The 15,430-nt window shown below is 46.7% G+C and overlaps 1 protein-coding gene across 4 annotated transcripts in view; it reads right to left on the bottom strand.

Annotated features, from left to right (window-relative positions):
- Nucleotides 1-15,430, bottom strand: part of Prkce (protein kinase C epsilon) — a 524,437-nt gene that overhangs the window by 324,307 nt on the left and 184,700 nt on the right. For all 4 annotated transcript variants that reach the window (XM_075955632.1, XM_075955630.1, XM_075955631.1 and 1 more), the window contains one exon: nucleotides 11,191-11,254. In XM_075955632.1, the coding sequence (XP_075811747.1) occupies nucleotides 11,191-11,254 (64 nt within the window). The remainder of the gene's footprint in view (nucleotides 1-11,190; nucleotides 11,255-15,430) is intronic.

The following is a 15,430-nucleotide window of genomic DNA, read 5'->3' as shown; positions in this document are numbered from 1 at the left end:
GGCAGGGCCTCCCCTCAATTCTCCTTATAAAGCATACAGTAAAAATAGATGAGGACAGCCATGTAAAGAATGCCTGCGACAAAAGCAGAGCAAAAGATCAGCAGGCACGGGTGGGATGGGCCCGTGTGGGATGTCTCCCAGGAGGAGGCAAACTTGCAACCACACTGCACTGTAAAAGAACAGAGAAGTAACTGAATGAACAGGGAGGGAGAGGTGTTATAATTGGGGACCTGGTGTACGAGGAGGCCATGAAGTAGCCTCAAGACACCCCCCCCCCCATAAGAACCGGGCACAGAAAGAAAACTTAAACACTCAGGCCCACATGCGCCCATGAAACGGATTGTAACTGGAATACAAAACAACTGGTTATCCAAAGCAAAGTCAGGCAAACACCTTATTTATCTCAATAGTTCCCCTTTGAAAGCAACACATTTGCCTGTTACTTTCATTTAGTCACATATCAATTTAATGAACAGGGAAATATTATGCCCCGACTGTGTACCCAGCCCTTAATCCAGAACTCTCCCTCCTACCATGAGAAACAATACAACCTGCTATCAGAGAAGGGTTACATAGAGGTACGTTCTAGCAAGGTCCCTGGGTGAGTTTCCTTAATTAAAGTCACAGGAACCAGAAGAAAATTAGCACAGTGGGATCAAATTCAAGCACCACTCGATACTTTGGGGTTATTTATTGAAAACAAATACAAAAACAACAACAAAAAAAAATCCAATATGCCGTCGAGTGGTTTCCAAAAGGCCCCTCAAGGCTTTGCTTTCTCGCTACAAACTGGTGCCTGTCCGTGCCCTGCAGAACCCCAGTGTGGCTCACTCTGCTCTTCTGCAGGCTATTAAAGTCCTTGCCCTGCAGAACCCCAGTGTGGCTCACTCAGCTCTTCTGCAGGCTATTAAAGTCAAGCTCAAAAACAAGGCCAGGGCGCTGCCTGGCCTGCTGGTGGATCCTGAGCACCTTCTGAGCCCTCTTCCCAGAAGAGAGGAGAAACTCAGGTTTCACTTCAGGCAAACTATTGGGATCTGGAGAGAAAAGTAACTGGGAGGTTTCCATAGCAACTGCTGCCTGTTAAGCATGGTTCAGACAGGACCCCATGGACTAGTCTCTTGCTATTCCAAGTGTGATCTGGTTACCAGCAGCTTGGACATCTCCTGGAGCTGGTCAAGCATAGGGCATCGCCAGGCCCACTGAGTTAGAATCTGCATTTCCATAGCATCTCTGACTGGATTCACTCTTAAGCCCTGTAAGCCTCATTTCCCCTAGATGTAAAGAAGGGATGGGCAAGCCTGCCTGGCAGACCCATTTGAATAACAATCTCCATTTAGCACTCTGCCTTGAACATTTTCTTTCACTTGCAGTTCCACTTTGGTTAGCAATAGCTAACAAAAAGCTGCATCCACAGAGCTCCCATAGGCTGTGCAGGCATCTCTCGCAGTAGGAGGGTCTCCTCTGCCCAGCCATCATTATTGGTGCTTATATAACAGTGAGGAGAAGCCTTGTGACCTTTGTAAGTTTTGAAAGCTCCCTGAGCCTGATAAGTTTTGTTTACTTCCTGAATTTTGTATGTTTCCTTTACTTCCAGAGTTACGTTAATTTCCTTCCCTGCCCCCAGAAGAAAATACTTAAATGCATAGGAGATACACATTACACCCTTGTGTACAGAGACGACAAAATGGCCTAAATAGAGTACATAGCTTGCTGCACGACATTCTCCAGGCCTCGATCTTTTTCATTGTTTTGTAGCCCTTACCATGGTGCTAGCAAACAGAGGAACTCTAAGTATATAACTCTTCTGTTTTGTTTGACACAGTTTCATTATGTAGGCATGACTGGCTTGAAACTAGTGTAGACCAGGCTGGCCTTGAACTCACAACAATCTGTCTGCCTCTACTTCTCCGGCACTAGATTAAAGGAGTAAGCCATGAGGCCCAGCTCAATATACATTTGTTTTATGTATTGGTAAATCATACAATACATGGTAAAGCAGGAATTAAAATCAAGATTCCAATAAACACACACACACACACACACACACACTTCATGCTAACCCTAAAAGTGAAGGTGATTTTCTTAGAACTCATTCTTCCTCACTGTTTCAAAGGAACTCACCAGTGGAGACCATGGGCTTCTGCAACAGAGAAGACTGCCCACCCCCCCCCCACCCCCGCCCTACACATCCCGATCATTGTTAGTGCCAGAGTCAGGGGGACAGGAAGCCCAGGAAGCAGGTCTGACCCACTGGCAACCATTTGCTCTATGTTGGTTTTGTGCTGTCCCCAAGCACAAGTGAGAATCTCTTCCCTATTCTACTTTCCTCGTCCTCGGTTTCCTTCATTGGAAGCATCCTTTATTTTCTTCTCTTGAGTATCCAAGGTCCGAGGAGTGCAGAGGTAAGGAGCGCGTCCCTACTCTCGGGGGCTCATGTTCTTCTCGTAGAAGGGAGCAAAGACAAGAAGCACAATACTGTTTGCAGCTGTTGGTGGGAAAGGGTACGGTGAGGCCACCAGGAAAACTCCTCCCCACCACGGAAGGCTCTCCCTTGTGCAGATTGTCAACAAATAACAGCCACTAGCCCTGATCTCAAATGATGTCCTTCAATTCACACAGCTAAACTGAACTGAAAATAGTAACAGATACTATATTCTCTTCCCTGGTCTGGGGAAACAGAACTGCTGCCCAAAGGTGATCCATGCTAGGGCTTGATTCATCAAAATTTTCAATATCAGGAATATATCCAATTTATACAGACACATAGCTGTCAGTTATGCATTGTAAACCAGCTACTCGGTCCTCGGGCATACAGGTGAACAATACAAACAAAAATCCCTTGACGATCACATTCAATTCATTTCCCCTGCCACCACCGTGTGTGTGTGTGTGTGTGTGTGTGTGTGTGTGTGTGTGTGTGTGTGTGCACACAGAATGTCTCTGCAGTGATACACTGGGAACAGTTATCATCTCCAGGGAAGGGATAAGTAAATTTGGAAAGAAAGGAAATTTTTCTTGTCTAGTTTATAATTTATGAATATGAGCTATTTAAAATTATTTAGAAATAATAAAAAAGGAATTAGGTGAAAATGTGACTGTTGCCTTAAACAGAGGGCCAGTGACTTGTCTCTGGCTAAGGATTACAACAGGCTCCAGAAATCCCTGTCAGAAAGAGAGAGATGATCCACTGATTCCACACAGATCACCGATGTAGGGGCAAGGAGCCCCAGATTAATGCTGTCTACATGGTTATTGCTCAGGAGATCCCTCTAATAGGCAATGAGATACGTGAAAGCTAGAGGTTCCTTGGACCTAGCCTTCAGTGGGGACTCAGTACTCCTCCTGCAGAGAGGCGGGAGGGCCCAGTAGTCCGTCCCCATGGAGCAGGGAGTGAAAGACACCCTCAGCGGTTTGATGCCATGGAGCCACTGTTTTTCCTTGCAACGTTCCTACTGTGATGTTTCTGGTGTTCATTTAGTGCCCGTGACTTCCTGTCTCAAGCTTTATAACCATAGACTGGTGGCTTCACGAGCTTTGGTACCTCCTGCCCAGCCGGTACCACATAGAGAAAGTGGCTGCAGTGGGTCAGACTTACTTCCCAGGCCTTCCTGTCTGTCTGACACTAGTGACAATGGTGATGTGTAGAACAAAAGGAGATGCCTTCTCTGATACAGGCACCCTGGCCTCCACTACTAAATTCCTTTGAAACTGTGAGAAAGAGTGAATTCAAGGGAGTCCGTGTGCACATGTGTGTGCGTGTGTGTGTTCACGGCTCCTCAGTCTATACAAACTCACACCAGACATTTTACAATAAGAAAGGAAGATAAAAGCCTTGGCATTACACCTAGATTAACGATGGCGAAAGTGTTTGATTGTGAAAATGTGGGTGTTTCAACAAAGCTAGGTAATAAGGAACATCAATAAAACTGTCAGCACCGGCCAGTTTCAAGTAGATAAAAGAATAGAATAATTGGTACAGAAAGACAACCCCCTAAATTAGGTTAGATGAATGGAAATACCCTTTTATTTCAAGCCAAGTCACGAGGACATTAACAACAGCAAATGATTCAATTATGGGCCATTTCAACCAAATATGATCTGAGCTACAAACATTATTTCCCCCAAACCCTCTTTTATAAGCTACAGAAACGACATACATCAACAGATGCAGGATGAGAGGGCATGGGGAGAACATACGGGGCCTGTGTCTTCACTCCTGACTCATCACGAGCATGATGCTCTTTCTATACATGCATCTCCCCCACATGACTATCCTAGCGCAATTAAATCAGTAGTAAAACAAGTGCACAGTCGAGGGAAAATATACATCCACACCCACATCATAGCAGACAGGAAGGAGGCTTGCAGTGAGCGGCTCCCCAGTCTCTCCTGGTTCAGTCCTGGTTTTCGTCTGCTAATGGCTGGCATTTGGTGTTGTTAACTGTGGATGATTCATTTCAGAGGAACTGCTGGGCTTCTAGAGACCATTTAAAAGGGAATGGGGGGGGGGTCTTGGCTTATTTCTCACGAGCACTTCGGCAACGGCTCTGTGATACAAGGATGTCTTGACAAGGGCGGGGCTCATTGCTCTTCAGCTGAGTCCTCGATCTTACCTATGTATTTGATCAGAACTCCCCAGGGGCAAAGACGGACCTCCAAATCTGGACGGCAAACTTGTGTGTGTGTCAGAAGTTGCAAGAAATTACAGCAGGTTGGGAGTTGGGAGGAAGAAGCACAGATTTTAAGATCAATGCTTTTGAACATCTGAATGCTGTTACTCCTTATTTTCTGGACCCAATGTATTTCTGGAAACTCTGACACATCCACAGATGTGTAGGGAGCACTCGAGGTGAACATACCCAGAATCCTATTGCCTAAGGGACATCCCACAGAGGAGAGGGGTCAGCACCTTGCAGCTGAGTGTGGCTTTGGGAAGATCGGAACACCCATAAATGTCCGAAGTGATCTTTCATACTCAAAACTGAACAGAAACTGAAAAGAGAAAACATGGGAATAGCTCGGTGGTGGAATGCTTGTCCAGTAGGAATGAAACCAGGAGTTTATTTTCCAGATCTGTAAAAGCGGAGGAAGGGGAGGAGGAGGCTGACAGCCTGAAGACAGTAGAGTGATTAATACAGGACTTTTCCAAGTGTCTAAGTGGGGAAAGAGAGACAGCGAAAAGGCCACAGAGGGATGTCTTTCCTTGGACTTGGCCTTCTATATACCTCAGTGCCATAGTTATACCAGGCCCCTACCCAATATTCTAGACGTGATTAACTTTGACCTGGAACCCTCCTTTCCGCCGTGGGGATTGAAGAGAGAAAGGCGCCTTGGCCGTGAAGTTAAACCCAGAAGAAACTGCCTCTGACTTTCAAGCACGGATTGACCATTTGCAGCATTCCATTCCCCCTGCTCGACAATTTCCACCTGCAATACTGAGAACTATCTTTTTATCTGGATGTTCACAGAGAAGACGCACTCTGTCTACTTAATCAATCCTGTGTGTCCTGTCATTCCTAAATATTCAAAGTCTCTAAATCTGTCTTGGATAATGATAACAGGACTCCCTCTGCTCGCAGAAGCCTCTCCCCTCCTTCCCTGAGGCCCACTCCACCCCTGCACTCCCTTGAAGCTTTGCTGGGTTATTCCCATTCTAGTTTACTCCCTGACCACACCCACTTCTGAAACGCAATGCGAATGTGCTATTTATTCTTTGATGCCTTCTTCCTACAAGATGTATATTCCTGATGGAAAGCAATGTTCCAATTCTTGTGAATGTCATTTTCTGTTTTCCACTTCCCAGCCCCCTAACCTAGCAATATACCAAACTGGGCACTTTTGTTAAGAGGCATTGGTGGGTGTCGTTCAATTGAGTAAGCAACTCCCTGTAAACTCTCCGACAGCCATGCTTGATTAAATAACATGAAATTTAGAAAAGGCCAAATTCTTCAGTAGGGCTATGGAACCTGGAGACGCTACACTGCGGCAGAGCCAAAGTTCCCCCGAAAGGCTTAAGTGTCTGCCATAGACATAGGACTTTACTGTCTCTACGATAAAGAGCAAGGCAGTAGGAAAGCTCATTGTCCTGCTTGGTTTATGTCAACTCTAGTTTCGAACCCAGGTCTGCTTAAGGCTCCACATTACAGCCAGCTGGAGAGGGCTCCAGCCATTCCTGGAACAGGGACTGCAGCTTTCCTTTCTGAAAGGATGAAAAATAGATCTGTGTATTTTACAAAAGGGACTCTGGGCCACCTTTGGAGTAAAAGTTAGGAACTTTGGTTTTATGTTTCTATTAAAAGCTTTCTGAAGAAATGGATGAACGAAAATAATAACAACATCAGGAGGTCATTCCATGTTGAAAACCTCTTTATCAGGGCTCTGACAGAGCAGAAGACTGGAGGGGAGCCTGCAGTGTGCTCTGAAGTTATCACCTGTCCTCTCAGCACCCCACTTCCATGGGAAGATGCTGGTGTCAAGAACTTGGTAAAGTGAAAATCTCTATACACACACTGGCTTTCCTGAGCCAAGCGAAGCTGGCTTTAGCGCATCTGTCTCCTTGAGCAACTAGAGAAAATCCCGGCCAAAAGCTACAAAGAGGAGTAAGATTTCGAAAACATACCCGTGGAAAGGCTAAAGGATTTGATGAATTCTGCCCTGAAGAGGAGAGATTTAACAACTGTCTTCAAACAGATGAAGGGCTTTACCCGGGGCCAGTGAGAGCCTGGAGGCCATGTGTTCTCGGTCTGCACCGAATGGTGGTGCGAGCAGCCAGGTTCCAACAAGAGAAGCTGTTAACTGTAATGCGCTCAGGACACAAACCAGTGGTTCTGGGATGCTCCAGAGAGTGTTGGGCTAGGAACTGCTTCACTTGGGGGGAGGGTAAGGAAGAAAGATGAAGGAGTAAAACTACATCTAGGTCTCAACCCCACAGGAAATAGTCTCCTAGATCTGGCATAGATCCACGTGTTCTGTCAGTGGCCTCCTTTGCTGGCTTTGCTCTTGACTCCAAAGAAATGAACAAAATAATAACAACATCAGAAGGTCATTTCCATGCTGAAAACCCTTTATCAGGGCTCTGACAGAGCGGAAGACTGGAGGGGAGCCCGTAGTGTGGTCTAAAGTATACCCACACCCAGAGTGAGAAACCTGCCTTCCTGAAAGCTTTTCCTGAAAAGCTGGCCTGCTACTTTCGACGTGACCTTGATGAACTACACCCAACGCCCTGCTCTGGGGTCTCTAGGCTCTGAATAGTTACTGAGCATCTTCGTATACGTGATCACTGTCTCAAGGCCTTCTTCTTACAGCCATCTTTCCATAGTGGTTTCACGGGTTTACTTCAGTGTGAGTTAGGTTTACACTGAGTGACAAGAATGGAGTCTCCAAAGCTATGTCCAAAGTAAATGTCCCCTCACCCGCATCTTCTGGGTGAAGAATCCAAAGCTAAGCTAGTGAGTAAAACAGCCGTGATTTCCACCCAGGTCTGAGGGACTACTAGGGCCAGGTTCTTTTCTATAGAATACACCTTGCACTTCAGCATCAATCATGTGACTGCAGAAAGGAGGGGTAGATGGGCCCTGCCCCCTGATTTTCAACTTCCACAGTCCACAGTCCCACCAGGACCAGACTCAAATGGAGTATGTGTGGTGTTTGTAGGGCAAAGTCATTCGAACTTCTATTGTGGATTCTGTACCGTGTTGCAGACAGCTTTGGGAGCCCGACATCCAACGGGGCCTACTTCTTACAATTTCTTTTGCAGTTTAGACTCTGAATGAACTAAGATGAGCGTGGTCCCCAGATGCCAAGCAGAGGAAGATCCCACAGTCAGGTTCTACCATCTCCCATCCAGAGGGCCCGTAATAATGAAGCATTGCCATATTATTATAACAAATAAGAAATCACATACAAATGACAGGGAAGGCAGAAATAATAACTTACATACGCTGCAAGAAACAACTGTTTACACATTCGAGAAGTTGCTGTCTATACTTCTGTTAGCTGAGCTGATTATGCTTTGACCTAATTCCGTGGTGAGCCAATAGTGCCAGGCTTACCAGGGAGCCAAACGGTTGCTATTCACGATGAAAGCCAGACTAAGGAATATCTCAGACTGGGGCTCACACAAGAATGTTGTGTGATATTAGTGAGACATCTATGACAAGACCTGCCCCTTCTATCAGCTGCAGATAGTACCCACTCGTCAGCCATGAGCTCTGACACAGATATCTATTCAAATTACACACAAGAATAACATCATATGACCGGAAATGACCTTCAGTGTCATCTGGCCTGACCCCCTTATGTCTGGGGTCAAGTTCCCCAGTTTAGCCAAAGCACACACTAGTCAAATCCCATTACGGTGACCAGCACAGGATGTGCAAGTGATGGAATTTTATTAGATGGTTAGAAATCACATTAGATCCTGCTGCAGCGGATGTAAACACCCAAGCTTCCTAACAGCATGTTAGCAAGAAAAAGAACCGTTGGAACACCCTAGAAGATGGGGGTGCATTCACACGGACACCCGCACACCTTCCTATGTACTCTCTGGAATTTGCATGTGTTGTAACATGTGCAAGGGATCTATGAATCTGTTCTTCCCATTGATGGAGGCGGAGCATGGAGACAGGGTTGCTGAAGCGATGTCGGTGGTAGAGTAATAGAGTAGTGACCCCTCAGGTCACCGTTCCATAGAACACAACTAGAATTTGCACCCAAGAAAGGCAGTGGACGAGGACCTGTGAGGAGAATCCACAGTTTGTAGTGCAATAGAGCAGTTTGATTCTCTGTGAGTTCTAGCCATGGTTTATCCCTCTCCAAGTCTTTCTTTCACCTACCCAACCCTTCCACAGCCAAAACCACCTCCAGACTGAGAGCCCTCTCAGGCTGGGCACAGGACTAGAGGAAGAGATATATCTGGTACAAATGGAGCAAGCACAGGCCCCTGGAGCCTCTGCCTGCCACTAACAGAAGGGAATCCCATGTCTAGACCAGCAAAGGGAAAAGAGAGCCCTCTTGACTTTACAGCAACACATGCTAGTACTTTACAGACCCTGGCATGTGTCAGCGTTTCTAAAGTAAACTCTATTTTCTTTAGATGAAAGAGATTTAAAAAAATAGAGTTGGAATATAACCCAATGAAAATTGCTTCGGTTATTCGCATGCAATAAAGCGTAGAAGCAGAAAAAAATCAATTGCTTCTGATTTATTTATTCATTCATTGTCCATTTCCATTCTCTCTAATGTAAAAAAAAGTATGCTGTTTATAATTTTGCAAGCCGTTAATCTTTTCGAGGAGAAAAAAAAATAGTTCAAGCCTGCCATTGGTTGCCCAGCATCTTGGCGCAGGAAATGCATGTTTAATTAAGGTTGGGGAAAGAACAGGAAAAAAGGAATTGATTTTTGTTTATCAAACATTTTTTCCAACATCTACAATCAGGACGTTATTGTAAACTCTCAAGTCTGATAAGCTGGGCTTGCATACCATGCTAACAATCTTTTAAGGCAACTAACTGTAAGCCTCACTCTGTGTTTGCTTTATTATTTTTCAGGCTGGCCTGGATGTGCATGCTTCTTGGACTCAGGGCATCTTCCTGTCTCTGCTTCCAGAGTAAGGGAGCCCTCAGGCATTCACCACCTGGGCCAGGATGGTTGCTTTGTCTGAACCTGATTGCTTCATTTCACCTTATTTTTGTAGGTTTAAATATTTCATACTACGTGTTGTCAAATCCTCAACTCTTCAACGGCATATTCTATTCCTGGCTGTGCAGGGCTGAACAGAGAGGGGAAGCCGGGCGTACCAAGGATAATTGCGATGAAGAGCAGAATACGTAAGATACCAAGTTTGAAAGGACGAGGAAAGCTTTTAACCTATGCCAAATCATCAAATACTATTAAAAGAGGACCCAACTCCAGTGTGGTCCCCATATGCCTGTGGTTATGAAAATATTCTGAGCACCTGCTGAGACTGACGATGGACAAGCCAGATGAAAGTGATCAGGGGCCCCTATCAACTATCATTTGCCTAGAGCAGTGGTTCTCAACCTTCCTGAGGCTGAGACCCTTTAATATAGTCCCTCATGTGTGGTGACCCCAACCATAAAATTATTTCACTACTACTTCATAAATGTAATTCTGCTACGGTTATGAACCATAATGCACATAGCTGATATGTGACCCCAAAGTGGTTGCAACCCACAGGTTGAGAACCCCTGATCTTCCTCCCACCACAGCCATTACCTAGTGTGTGTGTGTGTGTGTGTGTGTGTGTGATTGCGATCTAGTGCTTATAATCTGTGCGAGTCTGTGAAATGGCCAAGTTTTCTAGCTGGGAGAGCTGAAGGACAAGAATGTCTGCCTTCCAAGTGGGGACACAGACCCCAAACACGACTTCTTTCCCTCATCTCTAAGGGGAAGCAGATCCTGTCTTCCAGTCTCTCTTCTATGCCACTAATATTAACTGTCAGAGAGAGAAGGAGGAAAGATGAGGTCAGTCAATGCATTTCGGTTCGGTTTACTCATGACCCCGTCTAGTGCCCAAGGCAGCCATAATTGCCCTGCACCCATTTGGACAAGGCTGATTTTCTAGCCTTCCCTTGTACCATGGGTGTTCAGTCTTCCCCACACGTACAATGCTACACTTAAGAGATACTGCGTGAACAAGGGTGGGGCGAGGCAAGAGAAGAGGATGCAGAAAGAAGAAAAATATCAAGAGAAAACCTGCGTGTTGTCTCATCTCATCAGCTTGATTTGCCTTTTGAGTAACCAGTAAAATGAATCTGCAGATGATGCAAACATGTAAGACTCTAAAGTCTGCCACCCTCTTTGTTTCGTTTCTGAACACCGTTAGACCAACTGGTTTTACTTCCTTTTCACCATACACAACACAAACCCCACAGAAGCCTCCTGGGAGAGGGTGCGCTCCTCTGGCATCTGCCCTGCACACAGCATTTGAAAACGCCTGTGTTGCTGGTCTCTCAGCAAGTCCGAAACCTCCTTCTGCTCCACCACTAACAGGTGGCTGGCTCCTCTTGGTCCATGGGCACAGCATCTTCAGAAGAACCTTCCCCTGCTACAGCACACCAACTAATTAAATGTCACTGTGCTAATGCCCTGGCCACGACAGGAATGGGGAGACCCAGAAGACCAGGGCTCAGCACAGCAGGACGAGGGTCAGAGGTCGTGCTCTCCTACCTTCACCTGATGACCCCGAGAGATCGATGATCACGTACACCTTTCCTTCTGGCTCCAGATCGATCTGCAAGGAAGAAAACGAGAGCGGGTCTGTTAGTGCTCGTGCGGGCAGCTCAAGGGTCCACATTTCCACCCGGAACTGTTGTAGCCAGAGGAGCAGCTCCATGCTCTCAGCAGCCCACACTGTGTCAAGAGCGAGGCGAGTTAGGAGTGAGCGCCAGCGCTGAGGGAACATCTACTGTGTTGTACCAGGAGGTCTGGAGCACCTCCAAAAGGCAGCATCAATCAGGGGTCTTCAACTGGGAAGGACCTTGTTTTACAATGGATCCTTAATGGCTTTCTAGAGGCATGGCTGTCTAGACACTGATGGTCATGACTCGCAGAGAGAAAGCTATAACTGGTACCTAAAGGGTAGAGATGCCAGGGAAGTCAGGCATATAAGGCAATCCCCACAGCTAAGGATCATCCAGCCTACCAGGTCAACTGCATGAAGGTTGGAAGGCCTTGTGTTATTGCCTTTTACAGATAAGAAAACTGCTCAAAGGTCCAGGCTAAGTGTCAGTGCTGAGATTTGATGCCAAGATCACCCAAAGGAACGTGTGTCCTTCATTCGATAGCACTGCTTCTCAGGAAAACCAGAGACCCGTAAGACGTCACTCCTGTTCTCAGTGATTCAAATCTCATTGTGATGTTAAAAACCAGAACAGTGATGAGCTCAGCTAATAAGAGGGAGAAAATAAACAATGAGCAACTGGATCCCCAGAGCAACCAAGAACAGTCAGAGAAGAAACAACAAAAACAAAGGCACAGAAAGTCCACTCCACTCTACCGTGAGTCCCCCATGCTTTGGTTCTGTGCTGGCTACACGGGTGTTCTGTGACCCACAGATTCCGGCGGGCTGTAAAGAGAGAGCCAGTCCATCTAACTGCTTACCAACAGCTTCTCCTTTTATGCCCAATTTGCTCCCTCCCCTACTCGAACTCAACTAACTCCCACTACACAGAACCAGGCAGTGGGAAGGAAATCAGAGGACTGGACCACTTAAGACATCTTTGCAAAGCAGGAACTCTCTTTGTAGAAAGTGTGCTTTGTGTGTGAGAGAGTAGTAACTCTGGAAGCCTTGGTTCTCTAAGTCCACACTTAGAGAAACCTCCCACCCCCATCGTCCATCTGTATACACAGAGTTCCAATGGACTCAGCAGTGCCAGGCTCGCGCTCCAACAAGCTGCGCATTTCTTAAGAACAGGAACCACCATCCCTTCCTGTAATTTTTCCACTGTCCCCAGCAAAGAGCAAGCAGATGCTTAGCGAGGAATTCTTAGGAACAGGCAGTGTGGTGAACGTCTCCTGCTCCTTCAGGGTCAAGGGCAATTTATGCCTCCTCTCTGAAGCTTTTCCAGATACTCCCATCAGGCCGCATTCCTCCCTCCTCTGGGTTCCCACAGCACACCAGACATGTCCTAATCAGTTTTTATTAAACTGAAGCACAGTGTCCGTGTCGTTCTCTCCCGTGCCACACTCCCAACCTTGGCTCATGTCTCTTGGCCAGAAAACACCCAATACCCATTTGGGGAGGTGGAAAAAGGCTCTGGATTCTAAAGCATATCTGTGTCCGTCACTCCTTAAAGTCTTCATGCCCAGGGAGAAACAGAGACTTGTGACCTGCACCGAAGCAGCAATGACACAAGACTCAGAGAGGGAAGCTGGGGTGGCCACACAATGACCATCTATGAGCACCTGTGCAAGGTAAAGACACTCAAGCTGAACAGATGTCCTCTCCAGGTCACCCCTACCCTTTCCAGAATCACAGATTCTAGAGCCACTCGGGAGCTGTGTTGCACTGCCAGACTTAGCCCTGAGAACGCTAACTTTCTGCTCGTCAAGTGATCTCTCTCCCACTGGTGAGGCGACTAGAGGAAGTTCAGGCACTCTGGTCAGAGAGAGAAGAAGGGCAGTGAGCAGATTTGTGTCACATCCAGGGAGACCACAGGATCCACTTGTCTGAGCCTTGGCTCTAGATGAGAACCAAATACCCAACCGGGAATCTCAAGGGATGCTTTCTCGTGCAATTCCACCTCCTGAGTTCGTCATTTCCAATGTGTGAAGAGAACAAAGCTTCCCCCAGAGCTCTCAAGCACGAGTATGACCCCATCATAAACAAACCCCGGCCCTGGCATGGAATTACAAACAGGAAAGCCAGCCACTGGCCCCGCTCAACAGCGCTAAACCAGAATTCTATCCCTGCCAAAGTTCAAAACGATCAGGAGCCCTTTTGCCCCTCGAGCATGGAATTCAAATAATGTATGCCTTTTGGAGATTAGATCATCTCTGCAAACCCCCAAACAAAATGAAACACTTTCTCATATCCTCCAAGTCAGAGGTTTCCCACGGCTGCAGACTGTATTGGTGAAGCACAATGCTATCTGTGTAAGGCAGGGAGGAGGAGAGGGAAGGAATGAGATGGGCAGCGAGGCCTATCCAAAGGCGGGCACCGAGCCTATCTCTGCAAAAGGGGAGTGAGGATCGTAGCAGGGAGGACAGGTCATTGACAGTAAAATGTATTAGGATATTACCATTCAAGATAGCTATCAGAAACCATTTTAGCACCCACTTCTCCCTTGATGCTAGGGAACTGCATTTCCCGACCAAAAAATAGAAATTAAGCCATTAAACTTGCCAAAAGCAACAAAGAGCTTTGCAGGGTGAGCAGATGGCTGCAGAGCTCTGGCCAAGCCCCAGTCAGCCAAACGAGGAGGCTTTGAGATTCCATCCAGGGTGGCGGGACTTCAGTGCCGGTGACTGGAAGGATGGCTGAGTACAAAGCATGGTAGAAAGTGGTCTAGCTTCACAGCCAAGTTTATTTCATCACAGATTCTGCCCATGGTCGCACGGCCCAGATAAGGAAGCAATGTGAGCTCCCAGGCCTGCAACTTTGCAGTGTCAGAGGGCATCAGTACCAGTGCCAGGCAGCTGGAACGACTTAGGAGCAGACCCCACCCCTCCCTCCAGCCATTCCCAGGTCAGCTCTGAACCCCACCTGCAATGCGGACTCATTCCACTTGCTCCAGCTGTAGCCCTATTCATAAAATCCTTTCTAGACTTCTTGCATCTCCTTGACACACTTCCTAGCTACTTTCCCTTTCTCTCGGACTGTGATCTTCCCTCAAGCTAAATCACCATTGGCTTCCCCACTAGCCAGGGCCAGAAGCCAAGGAGACAGTGGGGGAGATGACCACAGTCCTTGGCTTCATACCAGGGCTGAATCCCAGTTTTGTCTCTTACCCGCTGAGTGACCTCAGGCAATTATTTCCTCTCCATAAGCCTTGGCTTCATCTGTAAAATGGGTTGTCATGGAAATTCCATGAGACAGAAATGCAAAGCATTTGGCACTCAGAAAATATTCAATGTGCGGAAAAGAAAATCGACCAGGACTGGATGCCCTGAAACAAATAGGGTCTGCAAGATGGCTCATTGGGTAGAGGGGCTTGCCACTAAGCCTGATGATCGAAGGTTCAGTCCCAGATGGTGGAAGGAAAGAACCAATTCCACAAGTTTTCCTCTAGTCCCTCTCTATATTAGTGTTATGCCACACATGAGTACAATGTGTATACACATCACACACACACACACACACACACACACACACACACACACACAGTCTTCAAGTCCCTTCTTTATAATCCAAAATTCTTTCTACTCTTACAAATCCCCTCATACACACAGAAGACCTTTTGTGTTCCTTGATATTACTGTATATTATTACAAGATATCAAATAACTTTTTAGTACTACTGTGACTATCAAAAAAGGTTAAGTCTTGTTCCCAACCTGGGGACAGGCAAAAGGTCCATGGTGCCATGACAGATAGGGAGAAGGGATGTCAGAGGTTTCCTGGGCATTGCCTTGGCTTCAGATGCCTTCACATGCCTCGGCTTACTGACACCCTTACGAAGTCAAAGACAGTCTCAGTTTCCAGACAGAAAAGGGGACGACAGTGAGCTTCACCGCGGTGCCCACCCAAAACTACCTCATCACGGAAGGAATTGATTCTGCCTCCACTCCGAGATCAGACTCGAGCTTTCTACTACCCAAGAGAGGCCTCACTGATACCTGTCCAGGGTATTCTCCTCCCAGCCAATGTTGGTCTCATCCTTTTCAGTGGCCACTGGTTTCCCAGACCCAACCTTCCTAAGGCAAAGGGATGCCTTGTAGATCCTCATTCCATTCATTCCAGTAAAGGA

This window comes from Microtus pennsylvanicus, chromosome 21 (genome assembly GCF_037038515.1).
Source record: "Microtus pennsylvanicus isolate mMicPen1 chromosome 21, mMicPen1.hap1, whole genome shotgun sequence".
Taxonomy (NCBI): Eukaryota; Metazoa; Chordata; class Mammalia; order Rodentia; family Cricetidae; genus Microtus; species Microtus pennsylvanicus.
This window is presented reverse-complemented; position numbering and strand designations above follow the sequence as displayed.